The sequence below is a fragment of the Calonectris borealis genome, chromosome 2 (genome assembly GCF_964195595.1).
Source record: "Calonectris borealis chromosome 2, bCalBor7.hap1.2, whole genome shotgun sequence".
Lineage (NCBI taxonomy): Eukaryota > Metazoa > Chordata > Aves > Procellariiformes > Procellariidae > Calonectris > Calonectris borealis.
The window spans coordinates 151,375,701-151,390,634 of NC_134313.1; the positions used below are offsets into that span (position 1 = coordinate 151,375,701).

At 37.4% G+C, this 14,934-nt stretch overlaps 1 protein-coding gene across 1 annotated transcript in view; it reads left to right on the forward strand.

Moving 5' to 3' along the window:
• ARMC3 (armadillo repeat containing 3) overlaps positions 1 to 14,422 on the forward strand; it is a 51,431-nt gene extending 37,009 nt beyond the window's left edge. The window contains exons 12-18 of the mRNA XM_075140799.1: positions 2,050 to 2,218; positions 3,114 to 3,214; positions 4,289 to 4,384; positions 5,884 to 5,973; positions 9,635 to 9,832; positions 12,260 to 12,422; positions 13,918 to 14,422. Coding sequence (XP_074996900.1) covers positions 2,050 to 2,218; positions 3,114 to 3,214; positions 4,289 to 4,384; positions 5,884 to 5,973; positions 9,635 to 9,832; positions 12,260 to 12,422; positions 13,918 to 14,127 — 1,027 coding nt within the window. The 3' untranslated portion in view covers positions 14,128 to 14,422. The remainder of the gene's footprint in view (positions 1 to 2,049; positions 2,219 to 3,113; positions 3,215 to 4,288; positions 4,385 to 5,883; positions 5,974 to 9,634; positions 9,833 to 12,259; positions 12,423 to 13,917) is intronic.
• Positions 14,423 to 14,934: the final 512 nt, after the last annotated feature.

Genomic DNA, 14,934 nt, shown 5'->3' on the forward strand with positions numbered 1-14,934 from the left:
AGTCAACTCGTATCTCACATCTACTTCTTCTGCCTATACATTAAGTCAGTTACCATATCACAGAAAGGATTCGGTTGGCTTTACACGATTTATTCTTGACAAATACATAATGGCTATTTCTTACCATCTTATCTCTTGTTGCTTGCAAACTGATTGTTTAATAATTTGATATGGTGTCCTTTGGACACTGAAATTTGGCTGAATGATCTCTATTATTTCCTTGTTCTTCCTTTTTCAAATCTAGATACTATCTTTGCCCTTCTCCACTCTCCTGGCATCTAGCCTGTCTTCCCTGAATTTTCAAATATAATTATAAATAGTTCAGAGGTTGCTTTTGCCAATTCATAGAATAGTATGAGGTAAGTCTCCTCAGGCACTGATAACTTTGTCTCTTGAAACTTATTCTAGACATTTTAAGCCTACTGTTTCCACCTCCGTGTTAATATAACTGCCAGGCATCTGCTTGCAACCTTTTTATGAAAACTGAAGCAAAAAAGGCATCAGACACTTCAGTCTTTTCTGTGCCATCTGTTACGAGTTTTCTTCCCCCATTGAGTAATAGGCCTACATTTTCCTCTCTGACTTGCAGCATATGAAACATTTATTTTTGTTTCAGTTCCTGAATAGTTGTATCTCACTTTGCCTGTGGGTCTTTTGGTTTTTTCCCTTACTTCTTCTTTCCTGTTGAAAGTGTCAGTGTTTCCATTTCTGTATGAGTCCTTTTTTGGCTTTTGGGTCTTCACAGAATTTTTGGTGCAGCCGTATTTGTCTCTTTTTGGCTTGTCGTTCCTCCACATGAGGGTAATGTGCCATTGTGCCTGTAATGTCATCTGTCTTTGACACTGCTGTACTCATTAGGCTTTTCTTACTCATTTTCCCCTTTAAAATTCTTCCCTGCATTACTTGCTGGTTATCTGACTTTGTTGCAGTATGCTGTGTGACAAATAGCCTGTACTGCTGTTCCACTATTTTCTCCCATTGCTCTCTTCTAAAAGAGAAGGTTGTCATTTGCATTGCCTGAAAAACTTGTTCTCTGGAATCCATCTGATGTACCTTCAGATGTCTACATTGTAAATGTCCACAGCTGAGGCTCCCTGTGTAGTTCACAGAGAGAAATGGGCAGTCTAAACGTGGAGTTCATTATATATATAAAAAAAATTTATTCCTTAGTATGCGAAATTGATTCCTTAGGATGTGAAGAATGTCTGCATGTGTGTATAGACACACACAGATATAAATTTGAATATACACATACACATACACATGAATGTATCTCCCTCTTTTTTCCTGCTGTTTTCATTCCTAAACAGTTCCAAACCTGCACTGTATTATGTTCTCCTGATTCAACTTCCTTTTTCTTCTTAGTGTCCTTTTCCTAAGTTTCTCAGGTCAGAAGTTATCAGTATGCAGGTTTCAGCTCCAAAACCAGTTTAAGGAATTAATTCCTGTCCTCCCGTGTCCCCACATGATCATTTGTTTCTACCTCCATGCTGCAAAAATCCTGCATCTGGTGATGCTGACACAACTGCTTGTGTTTCCATGGTCATCTGTGTTTTGCAAATCTCTGCCAACTATCCCTCCCTAAACGCAGTAACAGTCCTAAACCAGAAGGATTCACACATTGCGTAATGGAATCTGCAAATTGCATTGCAAGTTGAGAGACAGAGAGAGAGAGATTCCTCAAAATGTATTATATGGTCAGCTCTGAACATTTTTTCTTTTACTCTGCTTTTACATCCTTCTTTTTCTCAAGTTCTCTGTGGTACCTAACATCCTTCTGAAAAAAGGTTGTGGCATCCTGTCAGCATTTCTCTATGTAACTGCTAACTGCCTGAGGGAATTGCTTTTAAGCACTGCAAGGCATTTTCCTCCCCTAGAGAAAGAATTCTGTGCAGCACAGCCAGCTCCTTGCTGGCCCAGGGGGCACCAGGCTAGCACTTGTAAGTGAATCTGTCTTGGCCTTGGCAATGCTGAAAACTAAGTCTGAATTGTATAATAACAATTAATTGGTATTTAATGACGAATTAGCCTTTGTATTGTGTTTAACAGTGCTTTAGACATCCTTGAAGAAATTAATCTATCAACAGGGCGCAAAAATAACTTTAGTGAAGCTGCTCTGGAAAAGCTCCTTGATAACAATCTTTCACAAAAGTACAGCCAGGTGGGATATTTATCATCAAGTAACATCATTACTGATGGATTCTATGATTGTGGTCAGGTAAGCTACTTTAAATAAATTACTCTACTTAGAAAGAGTAAAATTTTCTTCTTGATTTAGAAAAAGTAAGAGTACTATAGCAAAAGCCAGAATCTGGCTGCATAAAATACTTTCTTTTCTTATCCTGAAGTTTCCCAGCTTTTATACTAATTTCTTTTGATTATCTTTCTTCATGGATGAAATCTCATCTTCATGCTATTCCCCAGTTGAGATCTTCTTCCCAATCCTATGTAAGCTGTGCAGCTCCTAGTTCCTTTCTAGATCCTTTCTCAGATCTTAGTTCTTCTGGTCTCTTTCCCTGCAGTCTACTTAATACTAACCTGACACTGAATGACCTATGGACTTTTTGTTTGTTTAGTTTTACATAAAGAAGGAGAGAGTTCATGATTTCACCTTGGTCATGACCCTTTCTCTCACAAAGCGCTGTTTATACATTAAGAATGACTCCACTATGTATCACTTGTTAGTGCTGTGTTCAGTTTAAACCTGAGGACTTTTCAAAATGCCCAAATGAATTAGAAATACCAGTCTTACTGAAATTCAGTTAAATACCTGCTCCTAAGGCACTTGGTTGCTTTTGAAAATTCTATCCTATATTGTAAAGCCTTGAGAGGCAGTAACATTTCCTTATTCTAGAACTGTTTGGAATGACACAGTAACAATAATTACAGGTTAAATTATTTATAAACAAGCTTTCTAAGAAAATTGATGAAGAAAATGCAAATGAAGAAGAAACCAATTTCACATATTTTGAATGGCTTTATAAGTTCTTATGTAAGTCTTCTGTTGAAGATTAGGAATTTAAAATTACTCTTTAAGTATCTTTTAAGTATTTTTTTTCTCTTCATATTTAGCTGAACAGAACACCTTATCTTTTATTCTAATTTTCTTGTAGATAAAACCTGGAGCGAAATTTTTATCTTTGGAGGAACTGAGCATGCAAGAGCTTACTGACCGTCGGGCCATAATCTTCATTAATGCTAAACCACGAGAAGAGTGAGTCATATTTGATCTACCAACATTTATTGCAGTAGCTCATCTTTTCTGTCCTTTCCACTGTTTCCAGTACGAACTACATAGTGTGTATACACACACATATATAAAATAGAGAGATCTCAGCGTAGCGTTTCATGTCCTAGAAGGCAAGAGATTTTTATTTTATAAAATAAGAATTTGGAAAATAACTTTTTTTCCCTCTAGACAGAAAAGATTTATTCAGTTGAGTTGCTTTTTTGTAAGTTAGCCATTAAGACTCGTTCATTTAACACCCTTCCTGATGGTGGGACACCCAGTGATTTATGAGTTATAACAAAGCTTGTCATCTGCCATAATAATTATGTCATCTAAGCTGAATGTCAACATGTGACAATGAAACCTATGATTTGATGATCTTCTTGTACAGACAAATGCATGGAATTTTAAGCACAACATCCCAAGAGGCAGGACAAAGCCAAGTATCAAGCTTTTAGGCTTGATAAAGAACCTGTGTCCATTTCTTCTCTGTTTAAGTTGAAGCCAGCCTAACAAATCTTCTTAGATTTGAATGCAGGAAGTTGGTATTGGACTTGTTTAACTGGGAGTCATTTCCTGTAAACAGTCTCACAGATCAAAGAACGCTCTACCAATATTTTGCAAGTCCAAAACCTTCTTCTCTGTCAACACATCACATATTTGGTTTACAGTATCATCAGCTTTCCTTTTAAGCTTGTATATGACACCATAAAGATGTCTGACAATATCTATGACAAATTAAATTTCCATGCTCTTTGTTGATCCCTGGAGTTATCTTTAACTGTCAGGTTTTCTTTCTTTGACTTTGATGCAGCTTCTTGCCTTTGCACCTTGGCAGCAGTCTTACTCCCCAGTTACTCTTGTGCCTATCATTTGGTATTCTGTACTTCATTTTTGATCCCTGAATTGGTATCCGGTTTATTAGTGGTTATGTTATTTCTTCCACTTATGTACTTCCTATGAATATACTTACTGCACTTTAAAATCAGAATTTTCATAGCTTAACATGCAAATACTATCTCTGCAAATAATATGCAAAAATATCTTGTTCTGTTTCAGTGTCCTTGCAGTAGAGGAAAAGGCACAAGATTCATCTTATGAACAGACTATCTTGTCACCTTCTATTTCAAGAAAAGGCAGTAGAGAAAAAGCAAGGTATAGTCTTAAGATTTACTTGTCAATGTTCTGTTATTGCTCTCTATTATTAGAAATAGAATTCTGATTGAAAATAGTTACAGAAAGTTTCCTAACAGAGTACAAATGCTCAAATACAATGTTAACTATGTTTTCAGTCTTTCTTTCACCTCCTAATTGCAGTAATCTTCCTTTGTCTAACTTAGTAATTATTTGTCCTCCCTCCTCATGCTGTATTTGAACATCTCCCATTTATTTGGCTGTTTTTCCTTTCAATATCCCTAGGAAGCAGTGAAATGCTGTTATTTTATAGCTTGACAACCAAGACATGGGGAAATAAGGGTAGAAGTTCTTTCTCAATTTAGAACCTAGACCCACGAAAAGTTCCTACACTGCCTACATGCATCCTTATTTCTAGATTAAATTTCTTCCAGTGAAATTCCATACATTACTAAAAGCTTAGAAGGGTATGCTCAGAACTGTCCCAGTTTTGACAGCAACAAATCTAAAAATGCCTCACTCTTGCAGGGCTCCCCTCCGATCCATATCATACACTAGGTACAGTCCTGCAGTCCTTTCTGGGGAACTGATCTGGTAGCCATGTCTGCTCATACCAAATAAGTCAGAATCTCTAACCTTGTTGTGGGAAATTAATTTCCTTCTTTTACAGAAAGAGGATCTGAGCCTGCCCCTCCCACCTGCAGATAGCTGATCATATCATATTTGGGGTTTAGCAGTCTCATTCTGGTTCGTTGTAGCTGTTCACTAACGAAGAGGCATAATGAACAGAGCTTTCTACTTCGGCTGTTAAGGCACTTATCTGAGAGAGTCAAAACCAAAATTCTAGTCCTTGTCTTGATAACTTTTAATATAAAATGCTTAACCCTTAGTTAGTTCCTGTGGAAGAAAACTGAACCCTAGTCTCCCAACTGAACCGATAACTATGTAAAACAGCAGCACAACCACGACCACAACAGTGCCTTTCAGAGAAGGCAGGTGTACATGCCTAATTCCAGGGGAATGTTCAGGATTCCAAAACCAGTCTAAATAGAGCCTCCTTGCCATCAGTGGGATGGTATCTAGTCCTTGAAAGGAACGTGATGTAACTCACAACTCTCCTCGGCTTTTCTGTTAGCTGACTTAGTGAGCTGACCATTTATTATGCTGCTTTCTGTGCGTTCTGACTTCCTAATTTTCCTTATTTTATGGTATAGGGGGCCTTGGCCATGCCTCAGGGCTGTTAGTTCTATTCCGTGGTGGGCATTACAAAATGCTAAGCACTGCAGGGTTTGAAAAAAGGGAGAGATGGAGTATCTGTTGTAGGAACTGAGGTACTATATTTGCCATTTTTAGCTTAGAGCTCATCCGTGAACTATGATATGCTACCGTCTGTACAGGCATTTTATTGATAGAGATAATGGTTGATTTCTTAGACTGCTTATATATTTCTGTGTATGTATGTATCTGTGTGTGCTTGAGAGATGAAATCAAGAGAAAATTGTGCTTTGTGATCTCAATAGTTCAATGGTATCTCCAATGGAGGAAAAGCAGGACTTATCTGGACAACGGTCTTCACTGAGCAAAAGCAGCACTAGAGAAAAAGGCTTAAGGTATTATACTTTGAATTATATGTGTATCAGTTTGTTTAGAACTGACATGTAAACTGTTGACAGATAATAGCTACTGACTGTGAAGGGTTGAGGTTCTGACTTAAATCAGGACCCGAACTGTGAGATAAGTCTATCCAAAAGTTATTGACTTTCAAAGGCAGACATTTACATTTGACTAGTTATTTGGACTGCAAGCACTTCTGGAATTCAGTTTAAATAATTTTGTAGTAGATACCTGAAATGATCATATGAATTGCATTGTGGAAGGTTCCTGTTTCAGGATCCTGCATCTTGAGTGTCTTACCAGGCCTATTCTAGCTTCTGCTTATTTACCAGGTCCTCCCGATGCCCAGCATGCTGTGGTCATGACCCACCATGCATATGCCAGTTTACTCAAAGAGAGCAGGAGGCAAAGGGAGATATTGAGCCCCAGTTATGTTTGCTCTGCACCACTGGGGGATTTCTTCATCTCAGAAGATGCTCTAGAGTCGTAGACCATGCTGCAAAGTCTCAAGCAGCTGTGCAGAGCTTAGAGACCTGTTCTGACAAGATAATATGTTTGTTTATTACAGTGTGAGATGAGGATACCCTTGGATAGTTGCTTTTTAATGTAATTTATGTCAATTACACCGTAAATGACTGCTCTGTTAGCAACCATAACACTTTCGGAAAGCAAAAAATTTTCTTTAGGAAAAAACAAATACCTGGCTCGATTTCTCATAGTAAACTTACAGGGATACAAAGACATCTTTCTTCAAGTATGAAATAATTGCTTTTGAATGTCATGATCAAGTTGTATGATTTATAACCCCATTGTCATTCATTTTGAATCCGTAATTCATACATCATTATTATTATTAATTCGTGAGATATATGGGAGTTACTTGAAGGTCAGTATCTGACTCAAGTCTCAACCATGCTTAGACTTTTTCTTACATATTTTTTTCCTTTGATCATATGTTTCTGTTCATCATTATTTTGCAAAGTACTACCAAACACAGTTTAAAGCCATTGTTTTGAAAAAGTGATACTACTTTATATAAACCATAGTTGAAAGCTAAGAGAAAGGACAGTTGTAATTGTCTGCTGGAATTGTTTGAATTAGATGTAGAGGAAGTGCCTAGTTGATAGTTTGACGTATATTTGCATAGACAGATAGCAACATTTTTGATCAAACAGTTGCATATCTGATATACATATTGACTGGACTAAAAGGTAATATTTAATGTAGACTGATAAATGTGCTTTATTCCGTGCTACGTTCCAGTACAGCATTGAAGGAAATACTTTCCAATGCTGATTTACTTCTTTTCTGAAGACAGCCAAAGCATTAAGCTATACAAAAAAGGAATGAAAATAGGTGTCATGGCTGTCTTTTGGTGGTAGGATATTGCATTGGCTGCCTTCTTCCTCACACTGACACTCTGGTGACCCATTGGACTTTTGTACTGAAGTTGCAACAGGAATCAGAAACAGCTTGGAGACTATTAACTGCCATAAGTTCTCCTTTGCAATGTTCCTCTGCATTTGCAGCAAGTATGTCTCACGAGTAGTAAGACAGCTTTGGGAAAGGGGAGTGATTTTATTCTGATGTCGTAATTCCTATTGGTAAATATAACGGGGATAAAAAAGAGGGTAGGAAGAAGATAGCGGAAGTCTACTGCAATGGTTACTGATTATTTTATAGAACTGAGCTGTAAGACAGCAACTCCATAGTTCCTTACAAGATAAATGTTAGACAGACATGGTGAACTGAAGAGTTGAGGAGTAGAGTAGAGACAGGTGTGGAAGACAACCTTGTATCAGCCATTCCACCAAGGAACAGAACATAGTCATACCTCAGAGAAATAAGAAGCAGCAAAAACCAAACAAACCATTGTTCAAACCCATCCTTCTCAGGTCTTTTCTTCCTGAAAACTGGAAAGAAGGAGAATAAGAGTGATTCAAGAGTCATTTGAGTAGATAGGAAAAGGGAACAAATTCTCCTGCTATAGCGCTATAATTTAGCAGTGCAGTTTTCATAGGGAAAAGAAAGTTCTGGGAGAACAGAAGGGAAGAGCAGAGGACAAAGAGAGAAGATGGTCAAGGAACAAGAATTATACCATTTGTAGAAACTGTTGTTTTGAAAACCTGCTAAGTCAGACACCAGAGAGGTGGGAGTAATTCAGGTTTTTTTTAAACAGGGTATTCTTAACCATAATCATAAGTGTATAAATGGAGAAGCAGGTAGCTGCTTAATCTAGCATTGTAAGGTCCCCTGGCTATAGTTAAATAGAGTCACATTAGATAAAGAAAACTGTTTGTCTGGTTTTTTCAAGTATATGTAATTAATAACCAGAACAGTTTATTTAAGAGGGTGGTAAATTTTCTATAATTTTAAGATTAAATCTTAATTGGTTATCCTTCTGAAAAAATGTGCTTTATGAAATCTATGAAAAGGGCTTTTTGTGAATATGATAAATCTCAATAGGTATAAGAAAAGTTTGCAAAGTCTTCTGAAGACAAATTGCTTGAATTAGACTACTGATAATGGTTTATGCCCTTCTGCTTTTTCCAATGCCTTCCGTCTTAAGAATGCTGTTCATTGTAAAAATTTTAAGAATTTGAAAAGCATACAATAATGATAGTGTGCGTTGGAGCCATGTACTCTACTGGTCCTTTATTTCTTTTTTTTCCTTCCAAGAATGCCAGAAGTATTATGGATTTTAAAAAATAAGCCAGAACTGTTAAACAAAGGAAAGAAATTTTTTCATATTTCACATCAGAATTATTCAGGACCTATGCTGAAAAAAGACATAGTGCTTACAAAACACAAGTTCCATGTGTTCCCACAAATGAAAAATCCTAAACTGACTGATTGTATAGATCTTAAAGATACCACTGGTAAGATACGGAGTTTGTAGTTGCTGCATAACTTGTGAAATGCACAGTATTCTAGGTAAGCCAAACAAGCGTTTCATTTATTCCTCTGCTTATGGTGCCTGTTCAGGATCACAGTCATTTTTCAGATTCTGAACATCAGTGAAAAATATAGCGTGTACAATGAAAAAAGTCAGCAAAAACAGATCTCTTATAAAATCTTCATCTGACAAACCGTGTTGTAGTTTGTATAATGCTTGAAGTACATGGATTTGCAACTACAGAGACTACTGCTCGCCATGTCCTATCAAGATTTCAGCCATGCTCTTGATACTATTTGTTCCTTTATTTGAAGTCCAGATTTCTACCAAGTAAAAACTCATGATTTTCATGATTTTTAATTCATGACCATATGCAACCAAACCGTAACTGTCTAAAAATGTTTCCTATATACTCTAAAAACTTGTCGTCGTTGTTATTATGTGGGTGTCTTCTCCCCTAAATAATCCATATATGGGAAAAGCATATCAGAGCCACAGACAAACATAAAATGAGAATTTACAGGAATATTAATATGGAGCTAGTGTCATTTGGTTCCTAACCATCTCCTGAGGGCATGTACCACAAATATTCTCTACAGCTTTGTAGATTTTGGACTATTCATTATCAAGAGAAAAGATGTCCCCTACCTTTCCCCCAAAATTAGTTTGTCTAAAATGTCCTGTTGAAGAACTACTGTATTAGCATTTGGACTTTAGAGATTACAGTATTCTGAATAAGTGTATATTGTTTTCTATGTAAGAAAAGGGAAGGGGAAAAAAGAAGAGGAAAGAATGAAAGAAGTTATTCAGATTATATATGAAGTCCAGGATGAAATAAATCTAGAAAATTCACATTGGGTACCACCACCTGACTTCATTTTACTGGATTACATTAATGATGCTTCCAAAACCATTCCACCACTAACTACTACCCGGGAGCAGGTTGTGGCTCTTGCACAGTGAGTACCGAATTGTATTTTCACAATAATGCAAATAAGTTGAATTGGTAAAATAACAGTTTTCTAATCCAAGGACAACTTTTCCAAATTTTTTATTTTTCCCATCCTTACTTGGAATCCAAATCAACTTTGGTCCAGAATTTTGACATAATTTTAGATTTTAAGCTTCTTGTTTCTAATTTTGTTGTCATTATTTTAATTTTTTAAAAATAAAAAATCACTTGCAACAAAAGGGTACAAATTTCTCATTTTTAAAATATTCATATGGACAATTTAAGTTTTTTCACATTTATATATGTGTACTGATCCTTTCCAGTGAACACATCAATGAACGGGAGAGACCCAGGTGCTGCAGCACCTAAATGGACAGGCTAAAACCCTAGCTGAGACTGTTGCAACTTATATGTATCATGTCTGTTCTTTCTCTTAGAATCTCTCTTGTCTAGTTGATTTGGAAACCCCTTGGGACAGAAACTCTCTTGTATTTTGTTTTCCTATAGAGGCAAAAGCACGAGACATTTTTCTACTGTAGTTTTTAGGTGCTACTGTAATTAACATCCCGATGATTTAATAGTGCCAGAATATTGCAATGGTGCATGTACAGACTGTTGTTATCAATGTGTGATTCATTAGTTACACTGACTACTCAGCCTGGGCACCAATCACTGTCATCTCCAAGCAGTGTGTCTGCTTTCATCTTCTCCTTAGTGTAACCTTTACTATCTTAGCAGTTTCCTGGCTACCTCCTGAATCTGGAGAGTTTGGCGTCAGATCCCGCTGAGTCTCACAAAATTTGTTTCTTCTACTAGCTCTCATTTTTAATGAAGTGGTCTAATGTGATATGAGGAATGACTTTTCTGTTGATTGCAAAATTTGACAGGACGGATATTCATCCTTAACTATCCAGCTGTGTATAAATCATGCTGCCTTCCTCAAGGTGGAATCCATAAAATGCTCTTTCAAATCTGCTCTTCAAACACACCAATTAAATACTTGCAGACACACAACCCAATGAAACAATTGCGGGAAATTTAAGTAGAATATTTTCTGTGGGGATTTTTATGTGTATGTTCCATTTTAAACAGCTGCCTGAATAGTGTGCATTGAATAGGAAGGGGAGGAGGAGGCAGCTGCAACAGCCCTCGGCAGCCTGGCAGCTTGAGGAGGGTTCCTGCCATGCTTACCAGGGAGGGAGCCAGGGTAGATGAGGGAACACATGATAGTGCTGGCTCTCTCCTTTTAAACGCAGCACATCTCTGTGTGCATGCAAGAGTGGTGAGCATGTAGGCTCAAGAAGCTTTGCTCTCTTCGCTGAGGGCTGGCTGTAGGCACAAGCTGCACAAGTGACTGCTTGGAGCCCCCCACTTCTTCAGGCTCATCCAGTAATTCCCAGCTCCAAGATACCATGTCTAGGCCACTCGGTGATAACTCCCTGTACCCATGCTGTTGCAACCTCCTCAGGCCCTAGGTTTTGAGAAAGACGGCCTTTGAGGTTGTCTTGCATGTACTGTGAGGACAGAATCTGTTCACACTTACTGCAGAAGGGGTGATGCAGATTTTAGCTCCTTGCCCGAAGCAGTGGCTTGTGATTCCCATGTCAGCTCTGCAACACCTTGTCCAGAGTGAGAACCCTCAATAACACTTGTCCTTGTGGCTGAGGACACTTGGAGGAAAAAAGGTCCTTACATACAGGGGCCATGCATAGGGGAGGTGAAGGTGTATGTATGAGGAGCTAGGGACTTACAAATCAGGGCTTGGTCCTGTGTGTGCACAGTCACCCAAAAGACGTGCTTTTAGCAGTGTTTGCACAAATTGTGAGTTCTGATCTTCTGTCTCTTTGACTCAGCCATTCTTTTTAATGAATAAATACACACCCCTCAAATATTGGCTTTGATATAAGAAAGCACATGTAGAAGTTGAAGTACCCTTTCTGGATATAGTTGCTTTCCTATGTTGGGATCATTACCTATGGCTTTATTTTTGTTATATATATTCTCATGTCTTTATTACAATTCCAAACAAATGGAAGGGCTAGGGCTTGTAATATGTAGCTCACGTAGTCTGTTAACTGTAAAGATGAACACTAGCTTCTGAACTACTTCCTCAGTAATTGCATTGGTATTGATGATTTTCTCTGACAACTTTGTGCCTATACTAGACCTCTCCGGAATCGCTGCTGACAGATGTTGCACCTTGGTTGAGGTTTGTGACAAATGTGAATGACCTGGGTTATGGCTACCTGTGTTTAACAGTGAACATATTTAAAATACCAGTTACTAAATACAGTAATTAAAGCAAACACAGCAAAAGTATTAAAGACTTATATGTCATTCACTTATTGCTTTTATACATTTCATTTTGCTACATTTTTGTGATAAATACAAGAGGAATTATAGATGTAATTTATCCCGGTATACATTGCAACAGGTTTGTTGCAGACAAGATGGGTGGCCCGATTGAAAGAGACAAACTACATGACTTCAGCTGGGAACTTCACATAAGTGAAATAGAATTTGAACTGAAATGCAACGTTGTGCCTGTTGGGAAAGTCAAAAAAGGGACATTCTACCATAGGGCTTTACTTTTCAAGGTACATTAATTATTGATGTTAAATGGATATTATAAACTGAAGTATACTTCCATGAGTGTAATATAATATTTATATTCATGCAAAATCTTTTGTATACACTTAAGTAATTTTTCACTGGCAAAGTTGATTTCCTAGTGAATGAAAGCCAGCATCGCTTATTTCTGTAAACGTTCTTGTTGTCATTAAATTGTCTTAAGTGATATCAGCAGAATACTTGATAAATGGAAAAAAGCCAAGATATTTGATTGGGAGTCAAAACATTTTACATCATCTGTAAACTGTAAAATATTGAATTATGGAGCTTCCTTTTTTTTCCATGCTGCAAATATAAATTTGTTGGGACAATCTTTATTTGGTATCTATCCAGAATTCTATGACAGCATGTAACAGCTTTTATGTTCTAGTTTCATAGACTGGGAAGATTAATTTCTTCTGTCTTCATGTGAAGACGTACTGGTGCAGCCTGCTTATTTGTCCCATCCTTTTTCCTTGGCCGTTGGGTAGCTGGACTTCTCTCCTTCTTGGATGGAAAGGAAAAGAGAAGCAAGGGCCTAGCACATTAGGCAGGAAGGACCTAGGAAACAGTATACAGGAGAAGGAGCACAATCCTAAATTTATGGTATCCATGGGGAAAGAAAGTTCCTGATGTATTTTGTAGAGGTCTGAGGGCATGAATTAACTGTGCTGAAGCAGCACTGATGTTTGTTTATCCTCCACTATCCTAAGAAACCTTTGTAGGGATGGATCATCTCTCTTAAAGCCACAGCAGTCTAAGCAATGGATGTCCTTGTCCATTTGTAACAAGTCAAAAATCCTTCAGGATTTCATTCTTTCACAGCAGATGCATTCTGAGAAAGCAGTTTTGTAGCTGGAAACTATTGTAGGTCTGTCAGTGATAGCACAGCACAGAGGAAAGGCAGGTGTTTCATCTAGCAGACACGTGCCTTGCATTCCATTGCTTCCCGCATTCGCAGAGCTGAAAAGCAAGGAGCGTGCTTTGGAGTGGAGCAGCAGTCCTAAACTTACACTGATAAAAATGTTGCATTTTTACACTTAATATTTCATACTAGTTACATGTGTGCAATGTACCTACACCTCATTGCTTGTATAGACAGTTCTTCAAAATGTTATTCAGAAATAAGTCTTCCAACCAGAAAAAAACATTGCTGGGTACAGTGACTGTTGCACTTCATTTGAGATCTGAAGGACTGGGTGATAAACAAATGTATCAATGTCTGAAAAGAGTTAAAATGAATATTTTTCATGTTGTGCATAGAATATGGTAGAAATAACATTTAAAAGCCTACACTTTCTAAGCAGAACCAACAATAAAGATTTGCAGTTTGGAACACTCTAGAGATTTACAAAGTCTGTTTCAAGAAAGCTCTTGGCCTTTCAGGTATTTGTTTTCTTTTTAAGCATCTCTTGGCCTTGCTGTATATCACATAAACAACACGTATTAACTGTGATTAACTCCTTTTTCTTTCCTTTTTAGGTGATAGCAGACAGAATTGGCATTGGCTGTAGTTTAGTTCGTGGCGAGTATAACAGAGCTTGGAATGAAGTTAAATTGGTTGATGACTCTCCTCAAGGAATAGCTGGGCTTCTGCTTCCTCCTCAAGAGTATATTGTAGATCTAATGTTTGAGCCAGGTTTTTTGATAAAACAGGGAAGTGCAGAGGCAGATCAGTACAAACATATTTAATCATCTTGACAAATTTCGCCAAAATAACTATTTTAAAGATGTTTGCAGTGCTAATATTTATGAAACATAAGGGGTTTCAGGTCCAGCTATCAAAAAGAAGCATATCTGGTATGTTGTCCTAAACGTTTAATTAAACATATTTCAGGTATCCAACTTCAATGCTTAGAAATTCTGTTAATTTTTTGGTACTATTTTAAAACTAAACTGTAAAACTATAGATTAAAATTTGGCAGATCAAGAATATTTGGTATGTGTTAACATTATAATGCTTATTAAAAAGGTTTAAATTATTTCCAGAATTCTTTTTTTCTTATGTTCCTTCAACTCCCATGCACATTTATAGGAATTATATGTCCATGAAGCAAGAAAACGTGACATCTGGTGAAATAACAAGACACCTAAAAACAACTGGACAATTTTTTGTGTAAAATAACCCAAGAACTAAGAGTTAGAAGAACTAAGATAACAGTATACTTTCAGCCTCTGTAGAAAACATCCCATTTATATTTCTTGGAATTTGGCAGAGTTAATAATTACAGATAATAACATACTCTGGATGAAAGGTGATAAAAGACTAGGGAAAATGTGGGCCCTCTCTGGAAGGAAACGGGAGACCTGGTTACCTGAGATATGGAGAAGGCTGAGGTACTCAACGATTTTTTTGCCTTGGTCTTCACCGGCAAGTGCTCAAACCACACTGCCCAAGTCACAGAAGGCAAAGGCAAGGACTGGGAGAATGAAGAAGTGCCCACTGTAGGAGAAGATCAGGTTCAAGACCATCTATGGAACCTGAAGGTGCATAAGTCC